Here is a 19,953-nt window from a genome sequence, read left to right as displayed (position 1 = left end):
AAAAACAATTATGGTAAAAACACTTATCTTTTCATTTCTATTTTGTCACTATTAAAAGTGCTAACCCCCCCCTCCCAACAAAAATCCTGGATTCACGCCCCTCCCCTAAATTTAAGAAAATTAACCCACCCTAGGTGTACCCTCTCATTGAGTTAATCTTGCGATATATTCAAGCGCAAGGCATATCAATAAAGAATATATCTTACTGCCTTTTATTCAAATGTTATAGTTAAAATCACTAAACTGTCAAAGAGATATGGTTAGACACTGAATTCGAAAAAAATTATGGTAAAAAAAATTATCTTTTCATTTCTATTTTGTCACTATTAAAAGTGCTAACCCCCTCCCCAACAAAAATACTGGATTCACGCTCCCCTCCTGGGAATATAAAAGAAAATATATCGAAAGAAAGATTGAAAAAGATACGTTTCACTTCTCCAAAATAGAGCATTGCATAGGTCTGCGCTTAAATATTGCAAATGTCTCAAAGTGTTTTAATTTTGACGGAGAAACAGTTCTTTTGACTTGGCGCCGCGTTCGTAAACACACAGGAAAAGGGTGACAGCTAATTTTAACCTCGCGCAGAGCATTATGTCAAAACAGAACGGTATAATGCTTTGAGAATTGACGGGGATAAGTGGTCGCTTTTAGCTAGGATACAGAAAGAATAAAATTATTTATATTGTGGGAATTATACTTGTAAAAACAGTGGAAGGTTTTGAGGGGAGGTTAGGTAGTAAAAAAGAACATATTTTATGTTTTCTATCGAGTATAAAAATAGCATAGTGATGTTTTGGGGTAGGGGGGGCTTTTATATACTGGAGGGTGACCAAGGAAAATAATTTTATTTTGAAAATAAAAATGAAAATGTATTAAATCAGAACTTACATTGCAAATTGAAGTTGGCATGGCTTCTAAAGAGTCAAATTAATCCATTCTTGTGTCATCAACTATGTCAAAATACTTTCTGATAATTTAATCACATTGCATGCCCATTATATACGAAATCTCAAGGGTGAATTGTTATGTAACGGGTCGCTGATTGGCTGAGAAGGAAACACGTGATCTAACTGTTTCCTATTTCTGGAAACTCATAAAATTTGCCTCGAGCATACAGTTACAACAACAACATCAACAAACACTGTTTCCTATTTCTGGAAACTCATAACATTTGTCTTGAGCAGGCACTTACAACAACAACAACAGCAAATACTATTTCTTATTTCGAGATCATAACATTTGCCTCGAACATACACTTGCAACTACAAATACTATTTCCTATTTCTGGATCATAACATTCTCCCCTACCGGGCAATTGGCCAAAAACAACAACACCCTTGGAAAAAAGAGGTCATTGACCGATTACGCAATCATTCTCCCTAATGACTCTATGCCCATATATGGACTCCCGTTCGGACCTCCTGAGGCATCTTTACTCACAACTTTCTATTTGGTTAAATAAACAGCATTAAAATAGTGACATGAAATGTACCGAAACCTAAATCTCGGTTGGTAAATGCAGTGGTTTTACCGACTCGAGCAGCGATTTTATGTATTGTATTTGAAACAGACATTATGCTAATTATATTGACAAAAAATAGTCGATAAAATCTCTTGCTCCCCCCCCCCCAACATTTTGGCTAGTAACGACACTGTCTGCAATACCTCAGGAACAGCTAAACGTATTAAGTTGAAGCTATCGGGAAATGTTGAGGAGGATAACGAGCTGAGCCAAAGAAGCTTTTTGAATCCAGAAAATGGCATATCTGCAATATCCCAGGAATTGCTAAGGGTACTAAGTTGAAACTTATTAATAACAACCAAGTGTGTTAAGTTTAAACATTCAGGGAATGTTGAGGAGGTGCTGAAGTGACCTAAAAGACACTGCGTAGATCCTGGTTGTCAAAATGGCGCACCTGAAGTAATTTGAAAACGATTAGAGGCATAAGATAGAACTTTCAGGGAATTTTGAGGGGGATCTTGAACTAAATCAAAGGATACTGTGTGGATCCGAGCTGTTATAAGGGCGTATTTCAAATATCCCACAACAGCTAAGGGTATTAAGTTGACGCTTTCGGGAGGGTTGAACTGAACCAAAAGATATTATTTGCATTCAAGTTGCCAAAATGACCTCGTTTTCACATCACACCACGCATGCGCTCACGTAAGAGTCACAAATGAAAAAGTTTAAAGAGTCACAAATACAGAGCATATCTGGAATGTCTCAGGAACAGCTTAAAATTTCCAGAGAATGTAGTGGGGCATGTTGAACAAAACAAAAAGACACTATGAGTATCCAGTTTGCCAAAAGGGCGAATCTGCAATATCCCAAGAACAGCTAAGTGTAGTGTCTGGCCCCTGGCCCAACTTATCAGATAAATGTTCTTTTTGTTACTTTGTATTATTTCCTCTTTAAACTCATTGTTTGACCTCTGGTCCTAATTACTAGCTAAATATCCCTTTTTGTTCCTCATTAAAGCCCCTTTCAGCTTGTTTATTCTTTTTCCCTTTCTTTAATATCTTTCACGTCTCAAAGGAACAACTGCTAATTAAGATAATTACAAAAATCTAGACAGCAGGACAGCTAGACAATGAATCATCCAGGAAACCAGACGGCTCTAAAGATATCCCGAGATGTCTTCTAGCTTGAATTTTCTCCAATTTAGGCTGTGGGGTTATAAAGGCGATCTCGCGTAGAGCCACCAGCATCCCCAATTCGTAAAAACCCTATAGGGTGCTCTTCTCTTGTAATAATTTAAAATAACTTTTTCCACAAAATAAGTTTTTCAAAAAAAAGTAAAGAACTCCATTAAACCAAAAATGAATAAAAATAAAATAATCTACGAAGCATACAACTATTCCAAACCAGTATCAATAAATAAATGAAACTCAAAACAAACAGAAATTAAAATAAATAACAGAGTCAAACTCAAAACGAACAGAAATTAATATGAGTAGGGTTCTAAAACCCTATGCTTCTAAAAGCCTGAATATAATTTGTACTTTAATGAAAAAATTCAAATAAATTTACAGAAAAAAAATGTGCATTGTCAGTTTAATACACATATGCTGATATTTATTCCTTAAAATCTTAATTAATTTTTGATTTCTTATAGTTATAAAATGAAAACATTTAAAATAATTTTTTCAGTAAATTACAAATTTACTATTTCAAACTTTTGATTGGATGTGTTTGGGGAAATGGTGGGCGTAAGAAGGGAGATAGTTGCCCTCCCATCACTTTCTACTAGTACAAAGGGCACTAGCCCTTACAATTTCCAATCGAATGAGTCTTTTTTGAAGTTTTTATGACATCCCTTTCAATAAAAACCTTATTTGCCCTCAGGGTATAACTTACAACCCTTGCCCTGAGGGTTGTGGGGGCTTGTCATCCTCAAAGACATAATTTCCAGAACTTTCAACTACATTGAAAAAAATGGCTATCTCAAAATTTTGATTGGATGTGTTTGGGGAAATGGTTGCCCTCCAACCACTTTTGACTTTTAAAAAGGGTACTAGCCATTTCAATTTCCAATTGAATGAGCTCTTTTTGAAGTTCCTACGACAACGCTATCTATAAGAACCTTACATGACCCCAGGGTATATCTTACAACCCTTGCCTTGAGGGGTTTGACATCTTCAAAGACATAATTTCCAGAACTTTCAACTGCGTTCAACAAAATGGCTATCTCAAAATTTTGATTGGATGTGTTTGCAGAAATGGTAAGTAAGTAAGATTATTCACCAGTTTATTCAGTAAGTTTATTATAGATTTGAAATACAACACTCTTATTACCCCTCAAAAGGCTCCAAGGCCAGGGATACAAGGGGGATTCATCAACAACAAAATCAATATAAGCAACAACTAAAAAAAAAGAAAAAGAACTATACGCTGACAAAAAAATAGATTTAGACAAGAAAATTATTTTTGGCTTATAAAACGATAATGTGACTTAGAATCAACGTCAATTTAAGAAGTACTAGTTTATAAATCCACGCTCCAAAGTTTCGAAAATTTATGAATTCTACATAAATAATTTGGCCATTTAATATCAAATCGAATATCAATATCAAATCGAATTAACACATTTTATGAAAGTTAGATGCATGTTAATCGATTCAATGAATACAAAAATCGACGGTAAATTACAAATAAAATAACAAATGCTTCAATATATTCTCCCCCGTAAGGCTCTATGGCCAGGAAAAAACAGGGGAGAAACAAGACAAAAAAATAAAATAAAATAAAACAAATACATTCATCAAACATGCCAAACATAGTGGGCATGAGAGGGGGTTAGTTGCCCTCCAATCACTTTTTGACTATTAAAAAGGGCACTAGCAAAATGGCTATCTCAAAATTTTGATTGGATGAGTTTGGGGAAACGGTGGGCGTGAGAGGAGGGTTAGTTGCCTCCAATCACTTTCGACTATTAAAAAGGGCACTAGCTCTTTCAATTTTAAATCGAATGAGCCCTTTTTGAAGTTTCTACAACAACACTTTCTATAAAAACCTTAAATGCCCCCAGCGCATAACTTACAACCTTTGTCCTGAGGGCTGTGGGGGAGTTCTCATCCTCAAAGACATAATTTCTAGAATTTTTAACTACGTTGAACAAAAGGGCTATCTCAAAATTTTGATTGGATGTGTTTGGGGAAATGGTGGGCGTGAGAGGGAGGTTAGTTGCCCTCCAATCATTTTCTACTGTGTTCCCTTTAAAAAGGGCACTAGCCCTTTCAATTTTAAATCAAATGAGCCCTTTTTGAAGTTTCTACGACTACCCTTTCTACAAAAACGTATATGCACCCAAGGCATAACTTGCAACCCTTACCCTGAGGGCTGTGGGCGGGTTGTCATCCCCAAAGACCTAATTTCAAGACCTTTCAAATACGTTGAACAAAATGGCTATCTCAAAATTTTGTTTGGATGTGTCTGGGGAAATGGTGGGCGTGAGAGGGGGATAAGTTACCCTCCAATTACTTTCGAATATTAAAAAGTGAACTAGCCCTTTCAGTTTCCAATTGACTGAGCCCTTTTTGAAGTTTCTACCAGAACACTATTTACAAAAACCTTATATGCCCCCAGGGTATAACTTACAACCCTTGCCCTGAGGGGTGTGGGGGGTTTGTCATCCTCAAAGACATAATTTCCAGAACTCATAATTTCAAATATCCCACAACAGCTAAGGGTATTAAGTTGACGCTTTCGGGGGGGTTGAACTGAACCAAAAGATATTATTTGCATTCAAGTTGCCAAAATGACCTCGTTTTCACATCACACCACGTATGCGCTCACGTAAGAGTCACAAATGAAAAAGTTTAAAGAGTCACAAATACACAGAACTGAGTAATGGCTCTTACATATACTTTATATATGTGTTTATATTTATTCCCTTATTGTATTTTCATTCCCCAAGAATCCTCCGTTCTCCTAGGAAGATTCTTTTGAGTATATTATTTAAATATTGCTGCTGAATCAAATGCTCTGTCCAAGAACCATCCCAAATCTTGATTTCAACTTGAACAAGATTTATGCAATAACTATGTTAAATACAGTCAAATCCAATGTTCAGATTATCTTATGCGACTTAAGAATTAAAATTAGAATAAGCTATTTTTATTTTTAAGCAGAAAATCTGAAAAAAGAATACTATAAGTTTCAGAATAAATCCCTAATTCAATTTTGGCTAGATGTTCAGAGTGAATACAATAGTATTTTATCAAATAAAGCTTCTAAAGTATTGCTACCATTTGCAACATCTTACATGAAACAGGATTTTCTGCACTAACTGAAATGAAATAGAAATATAGCGTTTGTTGGGTTGTAGAAAAGGAGCTTTGTGTAACAACCTCACAACTGGCCCCAAGATTTGACAAACTTTGCCATAATATGCAAGCAGAGCCATCTCATTAAGTGACAATAATATAAAATTGGTATTTGCTTTCTTTGTTTGTAAGAGTTTGTCTTAATAAATTTTTCCGTACTAAAAGTTGCTGTATTTGTGTTATTTTATAAAATGGAAGGGAGGTACTATCTGAACAAATATTTTTTAGGATGCCATGGTAAAATAAAGGTCAGAAATCACTGACTTATGCTGTTTATAATATGCAGAAAATTTATGTTATAGGGATTTTCTGGGTTGCTTCCACTTTCATTCATGTTTTGTATATATCATATTTGTTTCATTTCTACAAAACAAATTATATAAAACATGTTTAGGTATTTGTATAAAAATGTAACAAAAAAGATTTTTTGAAAGCAATAATGTTAATCTCATACATAACACTAATCACTTTAATGTATTTATCTGGTATAGCAAACAAGGATAGGGACCTTTATTAAAGCTCATATCAGCTGTATCAAATGCTCACTCATAATCTATTAAATTAAGGACTAAAGGGGTCTGATGATTCAAGCACTTCTCAGTTATTAGTCTAAGAGTGTAAATCTGGTCAACACATCCTCTCCTCTTCGTAAAACCACACTGTCCTCCTCTTAAAACTTTGCCTACAGCATCTGTTAGTCTAAAAAGTAAAATCATACCAAGTAATTTACTTCCTATAGAAACCAAGCTAACACCTCTATAATAGGCCTACCACACTCTCTCTTGTTGCCTTTCTTATGGAGGGGTTTAATTAAATTTTTCCTAAAATCACTAGGTATTCTCCCTTGTTTAAAAATCATATTCATTCTCTTCAGTAGCTTATCTTTAACTTCATAACCACTAAATTAAAAAAAACAACAACACACATTTAGGCTACCCCATTATAAGCAACTGGAACCTTATTATTTTTTTATCCTTTTAGTGCTGTTACTAATTCTTTTTCACAAAATAAGTCTTTCTTCAAATCTAAAGTGTCACAAAAATGTCTTCTCCTGTAACTCTATCACAGTTTAGCACATCCTCAAAATGTTCTGCCCATCTCTCTTTAACTCTTTTCTTATCACTAATTGTAGCCCTGTTTCTATCCTTATCTATGACAAGGCCAGATTGAAAATTTCCTCTCAATTTATTAAAATACCATAATAATATTTTACTATTATACCATTTGACTGCATCTTCCAGATCTTCAGGAATTTTATCCGTAGTCCCTTAATTCATATTTTAATACTTTCCCTACTTTGTTTGCAATCCTCTTATTTTCATATGATTTATCACTCAAATAATTGTTTTGCAAGCCCCTTTTCCTCTCTATTAAAACACAAAGCCTTTTCACAAATATTCCTAGCTGTGTTTCTACCTTTCTTCCCTAAGACAACATCAGCAACTAAAAAAAAGGTTTTCCTAAAATAGTTCCATCCATCTTCTACAATGTCAAATTTTAAATTCCCCAGTTTAGTATAAAACTCTTCCTAGAAAGTTTCTCTCAAAGTTTCATAGTTTCCTGGAAGGTAGTCACTCTTCCTAAATTTCAGCATAAACACTAGACACTACTAGAGGACAATTTTTACTTTTAACATCTATAAAAGCACTCCTTTATACCCTAGCATCTTCTATTGACCCTGCCAGTCTTCAGTTTATAATAACATAATCAATAAGGTTAGCTGTCTTACCATCATGTGAATACCATGTAAAATTATGGGCAATTTATGACCAAATAAGGTTTTGGTTATAATTAGATTGTTGTACCTACAAAATTGCAGCATTATAGAATCTTTATAACATGTAGTTACAGAAATTATGAAATCTTTGAAATAGTTATTTGTGAATCTTGGTTGGGACAGAAATAAATGGCACTTAATATTAAAAATATGGAAAAAAAAGGAAAAATGAAGGTGAACTTCAAGTGGTTGACCACTTTCGAAGGATCAATCCCCCTCCCCCCCCCAAGATGGTTCCAGATACAGCCCTAAGACCTACAAAAGTAAAAGAAAACATAAAAACAATGAAATTCTAGCTTTATAATATGTAACATGCTTCAGTAGGCCTACATAAGGTTATCATGGCAACATATTTTTTCCATTATTATTCAAATTTTTAAATCATTGTTTAACTATATCCATGGCCAACAATTCTGCAGAAATCGCTTAAGCAGCAGGGTTTTTATGGTTCAAGAATATAATAAATTCATTTTAACAAAGAAGACATGATGTATCAGTGGATATACACAATGAAGAAATCTATCATTTAGGACATAATCCAGGACCATAGGGGTGTGGGTTGGGGTGGGTACATTGACAGAAAAGTGACCATGATATTTGGAATGAGCATAAAGGAAGCAATCTGATGATACAACTTTTGCCTTATCAGCACGTTTCCTTTAGAAGTGGTCAACCACTAAAAGTGTATTGAAATTAACACCGAATATTCATATCAGGCTTGGCTATTTGAAATAAAAAAAAGATATAGTGCAAATTATGAATAAAAGTGAAAAACAACCAAAAAAATCTGTTTAATATAAAACTTAAATAACAATTGCGTCATTATATTGTTTTGGTACCATAGTATTCTAGTTTTGTGGCTGTACAGATGGAAATGCCTAAATAAAAGTAGTACCACTAGTTTCCTTCTTCTAAGCTTTTTAAAAATATCATATTTGTATTTCTGACAATGCACCCTGCCCCCCCCCTCTTATAGTCCTGTACACAACTCTAATAATATATTTATTTAATTTGCTTTTCATCTTGTGATGCTTTTTTTAACAGGCAGCTTTAGTCCTAACATCCTGAAATCCAGTTTTTTTGAAGTGATTGAAATAGAGTTGAGGATAAAATATTATTGAAAATGATTTAAAAATCAGGACAACAATGGAAGGAAACACAATAATCTGATTAACAGAAACATTTTGTATATTATACAGTAAGAATTTAATAGTTTTGCTGTTTTCTTTTAGTTTTCTATATATTCTAAAGCTATATCTAGGACCATCAGTGGGGGGAGGGGGCGGTGTGTTGTCAGAAATGAAAAGATGATATTTAGAAAGAGTACAGAATAAGAAATCAAATAGTACTACTTTTATTTTATCAAGATGTTTTCTTTTAAGGAACCAACAAACAAGACTGTCAAATTTTACGTTGGAGTAAAATTATGGAACAGTATTCCGCTGGAAATAAAAGATTCTGTTTCAGTTCCGTCATTTAAATATAATTATAAGAAACATCTTCTTTCTACTAGTACAAATAAATAGTTTTTAGGAGGAATCTCTCTTTTTTATGTAGTGTCCAGTGCCTTTCCTTTTTTTTAAGTTTGTTTGTTTGTCAATTTGTTGGTTGTTAATAATTATTTATAGTATTTGTATTAATATTCGAGTTCTTAAGGGATTACAATTAGGCCCTAGAGATAATTGATAAGTCTTCTTCTTTTTTTTTAAAAGTTTGTTTGTTTTTCAATTTGTTGCTTGTCAATAATTAATGATAGTATTTGTATCAATATTCGAGTTCTTCGGAGATTACTCTCAAAGGAATTATTGATCAGCTCCTGGAGTTGTGTTTTATTTGTGTGTTTATATTGATCAAAGTCAACTTTCAAAGTTCAAAGAATGTTTTGCATTTGCTTGGGTTAAAATCAAGTGTTCATGTTTTTGCCCATACACAGAGGTCTATGAGATCTCCTTGTCAAAAAGAGAATTTTTTTGCGGAAGCTGTGGATCCAAAGAGCCTGCATATAGTTCTAAGATATTCTTAACCACCTCAAAACCATCGTTTATATAGAATTTAAACAGCGTTGGGTCTAGTTTGGTTTCTTGGGCAACACCACTCTTGATACAAACTGGTGTGAAGTAGATGAGGTCACTTCTATCATCATATACAGGAACAAATTGAGATCCATCAGATAAAACACTATAGATGCAATGGGCAACATCATCATACATCTGGTATACAGACAGCTTCACCATCAGGTAATGATGAGACATTCTGTCAAAGCTTTAACCTGGTTCAGGAAGAATACATCAACAGGAAAACCCTGCTCCAACACGTCAGTTATAGAGTCATAGGATTGTAAATAGATTTCTTTCAATGGATATGCCTTTCCTGAAACCATGCTGACCAATAAAAAGGTCATTCTCTGTCATATTTTCTATGATGGTGTCATTGACTGTCAATTCAATAAGCTTAGCCATGACTAAGGTAAGGCCAATATTTAGTAGTTCTCTGGTTGAAATCTCGATTGTTTCTTAAATATAGGACTAATAATGGCCATCTGCCAGTCTGCAGGTAGGCTCTTAGTTTCAGGAGACAGCTTGAGCAGTAAACAGAGTGGCTTAGCTACTATATCAGCAAGTTCTTTAAAGAGCTGGAGATGTAAGCCATCTGGCCCCCTAGTTTTTTTTGGGTCTAGTTTGCTCAACCTTTTCTTAGTCTTGTCTGTGGTAATGTGAATTTTTGGTATTGGGTACTCAACTGGGTTAGGGTAGGGCGTGGTGACTTAGTGAGGTGGTCTACTAAGGTGTTGGATGCAAATATGCTGTTCAGTAAATTTACTATGTCCTCTGGATCATCCAACTTTCTGCCTTCAGAGTTGATTGGGAATAGCATAATCTGTCAAGTCTTATCTTTGTCAGACACATAAACTATCTCCAGAACCACTTTGGGTTACCTTTGATTTCCCACTGTCTTCATAATCTGCTATGCGGTGTCTAGTCAGCTGCCTTATCTTACTTCTTGCCTTTGCAAAGCACTCTCACTGGTATTTGCATATGAATTTTTTACACTTTCAGAAACCCTCCTACTTATGGTTTATGGCCCTTTTGATGGCCAGATGAGGCAGTGTTTTAGGCACCTTCACAAATGAAATTGAAGTGGACATCTTCTCAGCTTGAAGCAGATTATCCCTAATACTTTGCCAGGCTAACTTGATATCATTCTTGACAATCACTTGGTTCTATGCTACGAACTGTAGCAACTCCTTAACCCTGCTGCAGTCTGTATATATTCATTTAGTGCAGTTTTTGTTTGTTGACTTAGCAGCAGATCATACAGGTGCAGAGGTGGGTGCTGACACCAATAGGAAGGAGGTACTTAGTGTTCACTAACAAACCTGGGTTGTTAGCCATTGTCAAATGTAGTAGGGATGGGGTCTAGTTATTATTATACTGGTCAGTTGGTGTATTACTTGATACAGGCTATTGTTCCCAAAATATTCAACAAATGGATTACTGGCAATTGAGCTTTGTTTATACCCTAAGCCAACCCATTTGACATCCAGTAGATTAAGGTCTCAAAGCAGAATAGAATCTTGACTATCTTGATTGGATGCTTGTTCAACCAACTGAATTAGTGCTTGGTACAAGGCAGGGGCAGCTGGCCAGCTTGGGGTTCTGTATATGCAACCTATTAGGAATGATTTCCCCTCATTAATAATATTGACAAAAACACTCCAAACCCATGGGGAACACTCATGACTTAATGATAGATTTCTAACCTGTATTTTATCTTTTATCTAGATGGCAGTGTCTCTGTTTGGGTAAGTAGAAAGATTTGATAATGGGCATTATCTCAGTATTCTGATTTGGCTGTCTTCCAATTGGTTATTGCACACAGTACTTTGGTGTGCACAGTAGCCAGTCCCAAGCATGGATAAAGTGAAGAGGGTTGGGCTGTGGGCTTGCAACCCACATCCTGGACCTTGAGGGGAAATCCTCAGGGGAAAAAGCCTTGCAACTGAAACGTCTACAACTACCTCAGATACAACCTCCTCTCAGATAACGACCCCTGCTTGCCCCCAGACTCGATTTTTGACTGCAAAAGAAACACTGAAGATGGGTTATTGGAATGTGAGAACCATGGGCCAGATTTCGAAAACAGAACAAGTTATTAAAGAGATGAGACAGTATCTGATTGACATACTGATTCTCAGCGAAATAAGGTGGACTGGAAGTAGTTTAGAGAAGTTTAGTGATGGATACACTATGACCTATAGGGGAAACTCCTTGATGCACTGGGCTGGTGTGGGAGTTAGTATGTCGCCAAGCACACAAGAGGCAATGGCGAGCTGGAACCCAGTCAATGAACGTTTACTGACAGTTTGCTTTGTCTCCAACCACACAAAACTGACTATAATCGCATGTTATGCACCAACAAATGAAGCTGATGATGACAAAAAGGACAATTTCTACAACATGCTGCAGGCAGTTACTAAAATTGTCCCCAGTCACAATATAATGTGTGTTGTTGGTGACCTAAATGCCAAAGTTGGTGTGGACCGCCAGTACTGTCCACAGGTACTAGGCTGTCACAGCATAGGAGAAATAAACAATAATGGTGCACTTCTTGTGGATTATGCACTGAGTAACGATTTAATAATAGGTGGGACTTTGTTCAAGCACAAGACAATTCATAAATACACATGGATGTCCCCAGATGGTCAAACAAGAAATCAAATCAATCACTTCCTTATATCAAGATGCTAGAGAAGCAGCCTGCTTGATGTACGTGGCTTTCGAGGAGCAGACGTGAATTCAGATCACATCCTTGTGGTAGCTGAAATGCGAGTTAAGCTAAAAGCTCAGAAACAGAAAGCCAGGAAGATTTCCAAATAATTTGCCAGCAGCAAGTTGAAGGATCAGGATATACACAGAAGTTTCTGCATATCTCTAGAAAACAGATTCAAAGCCTTAAACACACTTGATTATGTCACAGACGTGGAATGTATCTGGGCCTCAATCAAGACAATATACCATGAGATGGCCAAGACAACCGTAGGATTCAAGAAAACAAAGAAAGAAGAGTGGATATCTGATAAAACTTGGGAATACATAAGGAAAGAAAAGGAAACCAAAACAGCTATCTTGAGTTCATTGAGCCCTGATCAAAAAGAACGGTTACAGCTCTGCTATAATGAGGAAGATAAAGCCGTCAAGAGAAGTGCAAGAAGAGACAAGAGAAAAATGATTGAGGAGAAAGCAGCACTTGCTGAAGAAGCTGCCAAAAAAAGGGACTTGAAAATGGTTTATCGCTTGACAAATGAGATAGTTGGTAAGAAAATAAACCGGTCATCTCTAATAAAAGATGAAAATGGAGAACTAATCTCTGACCCCCAGAAAGTTGATGAGAGATGGGTGTCATATTTCAAGAAAATCTTGAATAGACCCCAACCTGACGACCAACAAATAGTACCTGACACACCGTTTTTACAAATTGACACAAGTGCTGACCCTCCCAGCACCAAAGAAGTAATAATAGCTACAAAAAAGCTGAAAAATGGGCATGTACCAGGAGCCAATGGAATCACATCAGAAATGCTAAAGGTATCCCTTCGAGCATGTATAGCTATATGGACTGCCCTCCTAGTGAGTATCTGGAACAGCAAGAAGATTCCAGTTGACTAGACTAGAGGAATTCTAGTTAGACTTTTCAAGAAGGGAGATGCCCTAATATGTGGCAATTGGAGAGGTATCAATCTAACCTTGTTTCCTAGTAAATTATTAGCCACAGTCATACTGCATACCTAACAGCAGCCCTTGACTCGCACCTCAGGGAAAAGCAGCATGCATTCTGGCCTGGTAGATCCTGTTCTGATCTAATTTTCATCCTCAGGCTAATGGAGGAAGAGTCTAGAGAATGCAACAGAAAGTTCTACCTACTGTTCATTGATTTTGAAAGTGTTCTATTGACTGATATATTTTATGGAAGATTTTAAAGTATTATGGAGTACCTGAGAAACTAGTCAAAATGATAATAGCTCCTTATGAACCTAGCAAATGCTGTGTTTGAACAAAAAATGGGGAGACATGGTTCTTTAGGATAATGTCTGGTGTTAAAAAGGGATGCATTCTATCTCCGTTTCTGTTTATAATCATAATGGCCTACGTTCTATGGCAGTCATTGGGTTGTGGAGCATAGATTAGCAGCAGACAGATGTTGGATCTTGACTTCACAGATGACATAGTCCTTTTAGAAGAACCAAAAGAACAAGTGCAGCTACTACTTGACACCATAACTGATAAGGCTGAGAAAGTGGGACTGGCCATAAACATGGATAAATCAAAGAGTATGGCCACATCTAACTCACTGCTGACACTGAGATGCAAGGATAAAGATATTCAACAAGTCCAGGAATTCAAATATCTCAGGAGTTGGATTGAACATGATGGTGAAATCACAAGTGAAATAAAAAGGAAAATAGGACAAGCAACTTCATCTTTCAACAAACTGAAACCAGTTTGGCGTAGTAGTAAATACTCACTACACTTAAAGCTATGTCTTCTAAACAATAACATGATGTCCATTCTCCTTTTCGGTAGCAAGTGCTGGGAACTAAATTTACAGCTGGAAAAGGGTGTCCAAGCGTTTCAGAATATGTGCCTTAGAAGACTCCTGAACATACCATGGCAGAAGAAGGTTACAAATATAGAAGTTTGTCAACAAACTGGTCAGCCTCTTATTACCAATCTCCTGAAGCAAAAGAGGGGAAATTTACAGCTGGAAAAGTGTGTCCAAGCATTTGAGAATATGTGCCTTAGAAGACTCCTGAACATACCATGGCAGGAGAAGGTTACAAATATAGTGGTTTGTCAACAAACTGGTCAGCCTCTTATGACCAATTTCCTGAAGCAAAAGAGATAGATCTACCTTGGTCATGTCATTTGAATGCCTGGGGACTTACTTCCAAGAACTGTATACAAGTGGCACCCAGAGGGGAGGCATAGAAGAGGTTGAACAAAACAAACCTTGAGACAACAGTACTGCTGGGACTTGAGGACAACAGAGCTACCACTTTGACCACAATGGGAGGACATCACTGCTGCAGCTCTGGTCTGAGACGTCTGGCGAAGCTTTGTAAACGCCCTCTGCGCCACACCTGGCCCTGGAGGAACTAAGGTCTAAGGTAATTTACAAATACATAGGATACTGTAATCTTCTGTGGTTAGTGCAAGTTTCAATTTAGGGAGTTTGTTTGTCATTGTATCATTGTTTGTGTAAAACATTCTTAATACTTTCTTTCCATTAGATGAGCTACTATTACATTTCACTTTTGGTAAACCTTTGTAGCTAATGTATCAAGCACAAAAGAAAACCATCACTATTATCATCATCAACAATACTGACACAACTGGCAAAATAACTATTTACAGTTGGGCTTGTATCAATGGGCAAGAGAGTTAGTGATCCATTGCTGCCCTGTTTTTTGGCATCTTCATTTTGTTTTCACTTCTGTCTTTTTGCCTTGGTGCAATCAAAGTGAAATTGCACATCCCCTTTAGCTCTCTTGATTTCATCATAATCTATTTTTTGATCCTGTAATTGTCTATGAGGGAAAGAACAGGCATAGGGTGGTCACCTGGTTTTGGTGGGTTGTTTCCCAATTGCTATGGCATCAAAACATTGGCAGATGGGAAGTTGTAGATGATCCTGAACCAACATTTGAATGTCAGCCATCTTTCTACATGATTCTGGTTTCCCATAAGCTCTTCTTGTTTTTTACCACTCTCTTCTGCATAGGCTGTTACCAAATTAAGAACAATTTTGCTGATTTCAGATAAAAAAAAAAAATCTCCAAAACAATTTTTCCTAAAATTTCAATTATAGCTGGCAACCCTGCAATGTCAACCATGAAAAAATAAACTGTAAATGCTGAATCACAGGAGAATTAAGAAAAATCAAGGACTTGGAAACAAGCTACACAATAGAAAATACTGCATTTTTTAAGGCAAAATAGTTACTAATTAGCTTTCCTAGTAGAGTGGTTAGCATGCTAGACTTGAAATACTTTGTTCATAAGGACAGGGTTGCAAGTCATGGTGCTGCTGGTTATTTGGCTTGGGATGGGGGTCAGTGAGGACTCAAAGCCAGAGTCGCTATAAACTCAGCCAGAGTTGACCCAGCTCTAAAAAGGTACCTGGAGAAATCTGGGGAAGGTAAACAGGAAGGATGTTTGAAAGCACAGGATGGGTGCCCTCTCCCCCTATTGCACTTCCTGGCTGAAGGGCCAAAAAATAGACATCAGCACTTTACATATGCATATGGGTTTGTTTGTCACTGGATTATGCAAAATCCTGCATCTTGGTCAAAACAGCCCCTGGTAGAGCTAACAGATGGTAATATCCGCAGGTACTGATACTCCAATTCAGAGTACTTAGGAATAATTTGACCTTGGGGTAATTACTGATGACAAGCTCAAATTTCACAGCCACTGTTGGATACAAGCTGCAAAGAAAAACAAGGTCCTTGATTTTATCAAGTGTTTAGTGATGAGTTTCCACCCTAGAATCATCAAAAAGCTCTACCTAGTCCTTGCTTGTCCTCATCTTGAATTTAGTATTTCAATTGCAAGCCTGCACATCAAGTGTGACACAAAGTCATTTGAAATGGTTCAGTACAGAGCATCCAAGCTTCCTTGTGCCAAACAACACATCCCCTATTATCAATGACCAGAAAAGCTTGATATCCCTACCCTAACATATTGTAGAAATAGGGGAGACATCATTCTAGTATTCAAGATGATGAACAGCAACAAACAAAATCAAAGTGAATACACCAGAACAGAACACAACTCCAAAAAGTTGCATCAAGATTTCTACAGAAAGCAAGGGAAATTCAAAATATTCACCAATCTTATCATTCTATTGTGAAACTCAATAAGCAAATCTACTAAAAGTGAGAAAAAGGTTATAATAAAAAAATTGGGGATACTGAGAAAGAAACATGTTAACAAAACAACTCTTACTTTACAATATGCAGAATACTTCTAGCTAACATATTTTGACCACATCACTGCCATACTCTACCTCTCCCCCCTAATGTGCAAATATATAGCCAAATTATATATTTCACATGCATTTTATCATGTGTCTCTCTTGTTTCAATCCATGTACCTGTAAATTGAATCAAATGTGATAGATGGCAGAATGCATGAGAAATATATAATTTGGGTTGTATATTTGCACATTAGGGGAGTTGGGGGCACAGTATAGTGAAGCTGCAGTCAAAATGTATTAGCAACAATTATTCCACATAGTATGAAATAAATATTATTTTCTTAAATGTTCCCTTCTCATAGCCCTAATTCCAGACTTTCACCCAAAATTTTGTGGAAAGAAAGTAGTGTGCAATTTTTCACTTGCTTTTTCAATTTGCTATTGTAATGTTATTATTGCTTAGAATATGAGCCCTTTTATACTGACATTAGAAAAGTATTTGAAACTTTTAACTAGAATTTATAAATCCTAGGTCTAGGCTATTCATATATTCATGAATTTATAATGTCTATAAATCAATACTTTTGAAGTATATTATCTTAAAAAATTGATCATAAACAAATAGGCATATTTTTAACTGATTTTTTAACCCATTTCTAGAGGTGGTAATTTGTTTTGAAATGATCAAAATAAGTCACCTTTTAGGACCTCTTTAAGGGGTAAAAGTGGAATTTATGATGGAAGCAATTATTATATTTGGAAAGAGTATAAAAAGATGTGTCAAGTGATGTGTTCATCTTCTTCCTAGCTAAGCAGGCTAATATAAACATTTCAATATTTGGTAAATTTTTGGCAGTTCATATCATTGACTTACAAATAAAGTGAGCATACCCCTCAATACCTTTTTTTTATGCTCTTTACAAATATGTTAATTACTTCTATCACAAATCCATATTTACCCCCCCCCACCCCCCTAAACTGCAAATAAATACCCTGAATTGGATTATATAGTAAAATTCTACTTTAGCTACTCTTGGCTATCTTGGAAAGGGGTTAGGTTAGGAAAATGAAACTTTCAGGGGTGGGTCTACAGGCTAAACTATGTCCTGGGAAGGTATTTTGAAGTGCCTAACTCTACTCCTTTTCTGTCTAAAAGGACTTGACCTTTGATTACCTTTAAAAATGCATGTGTTATAAAAGTGAAACCTTGCAAAATAGATCTTCTGCTTAAATGAAGTATACCAAAATTGTTTTCAGCTTCACAACTTTGCTCAATCCCAAATTTATAAGGTTTTAAAGATATGAAAATATATTTCCTAAATTTTGAAAAAAAAACATTAATATGGCTTAAAATTCTGCTAAAATAACAGGAATTGTATTTTCAGAACTATAGGGCTAGGCACACATAGCTGATTTCAGGAACCAATTTCAGCAAGGGTGTATTCCACATTGAGTGATTATAATAAATGATGCTAAGAGGCGGGCTTAGGGATGTTTCTTGGTGATTAATCATCATTAATTACTATTAATTTACAATAATCATGCAATACAATTAATTACATGCCTAAAGCTTTAAAACCCTAGTACATTCCTTGTCTAGAATGTAATTAATGATGATTAACCACCAAAAAATGTCACTAAGCCCTACCTCTTAGCTTCATTAATTATAATGGCTCAGCATGGAATACACCCTTGCTGAAATTGGTTCCTGAAATCAGCTACATGTGCCTAGCCCTTTAAGCCATAGAAAAAGAAATTGATAACTGAAAACTAAGGTAAAATGTTGTTTTGTCAAAATTTCAATAGGTTTTGAATTTTAGGTCATGTAGGCTAGGCAAATTTCAGGACCCTCTAGAGGGAGAAAGAGTGGAGATATGAACTTCAAAATACCTTCCCAGGACGTACTTTAGTCTATAGACCCATCCCTGAAAGTTTCATTTTCATAACCTAACCCCTTTCCAAGATAGCCAAAAGTAGCTAAGGCAGAATTTTATAACAGAAGATTTATTTTGTAAGGTTTCACTTTTATAACATACAGGTTTTTAGGTAAATATATATCAAATCATATTATTGAGTTAGGAATAAAGTGAATACGCCATTCAATGCCTTTTGGTAAAGTTCTACAAAATCATATTAGGCCATTGAGTTAGGACTAAATTGAATACACCATTCGATGCCTTTTTTATGCTGATTCTAAATATAAGCATTTATATTGGAAATTAATTTCAGCCCCCCCCCTCTTGTGGCGATACCTAAGCTAACCTAACCCGGAAGTGGTATATATAGGGGGGGAGGGGCTGAAATTCATTTCCAATAGAAATGCTTATTAGGCTATAGGCCTATTTATAATCAGCATAAAAAAAGGCATTGAATGGTGTATTCACTTTAGTCCTTACTCAATAATATGAATTCATAGAACTTTACCTGCCTTTTTTTATGCTGATTACAAATATAATAATCATTTCTATCAGAAATGAATTTTGCCCCCCCCTAAATATGCCAACTCAGGGTATATATTTCTACATTAGGGGGGGGGGGGGCTGGGTAAATTGCAGGAGTATGCATGACTCTCTTATTGGATGGTCAATATCTACAAAATCATATTATTGAGTTAGGAATAAAGTGAATACACCATTTGATGCCTTTTTTTTATGCTGATTACAAATGTAATAAGCATTTCTATTGGAAATGAATTTCAGTCCCCCCCTATATAGGCTATACCTAACATAACCTAACCCTGAACTGGCCTATATAAGAGGGGGCTGAAACTCATTTCCAATAGAAATACTTATTATATTCGTAATCAGCATAAAAAAAGGCATCAAATGGTGTATTCACTTTTGTCCTAACTCAATAATATGATTTCGTAGATATTGACCAAGTTCAGGACCCTCTAGAAGGAGGAGTGCAGATAGGTACTTTAAAATACCTTCCAGGCCATAGCCTACTTTAGCCTGTAGACCCATCTCTGAAAGTTTCATTTTCCTAAGCTAGCCCCTTTCCAAGATAGCGGAAAGTAGAATTTTACCCCTTTAATAGCTTTTCAGAGTAAGAAGCCTCAATAATTATCAAATGAATATGCTAGGCTACCTTGCATTTGCTCTCAACCTTTAATGCTGATATCTTTTGAATTTGTTTGGGTGTATGTAAAAGTAGATGGCAGGTAATATTTCTAGGCTACCATACTAAGCTGCAAACTTACGACCAGAATCTGTTCAACAAAAACAGAACACACAACACAGGCAACAAATGTATTTACTTTTTTAGGTTCACGTTGGCAATCCCTGTCTTGTTTCACCTTTTTCAGATAAAGCTGGCCAAGTAATTCCAAATGGGTAAATATTAAAGGTACACTTAGATCAGAAGCTTCAATCC

At 35.9% G+C, this 19,953-nt stretch overlaps 1 protein-coding gene across 1 annotated transcript in view; it reads right to left on the bottom strand.

Moving 5' to 3' along the window:
- The window catches only part of LOC148948355 (uncharacterized), a 100,491-nt gene extending 80,794 nt beyond the window's left edge, over positions 1–19,697 (bottom strand). The window contains exon 1 of the mRNA XM_089094305.1: positions 19,669–19,697. Coding sequence (XP_088950431.1) covers positions 19,669–19,675 — 7 coding nt within the window. The 5' untranslated portion in view covers positions 19,676–19,697. The remainder of the gene's footprint in view (positions 1–19,668) is intronic.
- Positions 19,698–19,953: the final 256 nt, after the last annotated feature.

The sequence above is a fragment of the Artemia sp. Qi Xiang Cuo genome, chromosome 9 (genome assembly GCF_049724085.1).
Source record: "Artemia sp. Qi Xiang Cuo chromosome 9, ASM4972408v1, whole genome shotgun sequence".
Classification (NCBI taxonomy): Eukaryota; Metazoa; Arthropoda; class Branchiopoda; order Anostraca; family Artemiidae; genus Artemia; species Artemia sp. Qi Xiang Cuo.
Note: the sequence above shows the minus strand (reverse complement) of the source record. Positions and strands in the feature narration are given on the sequence as shown.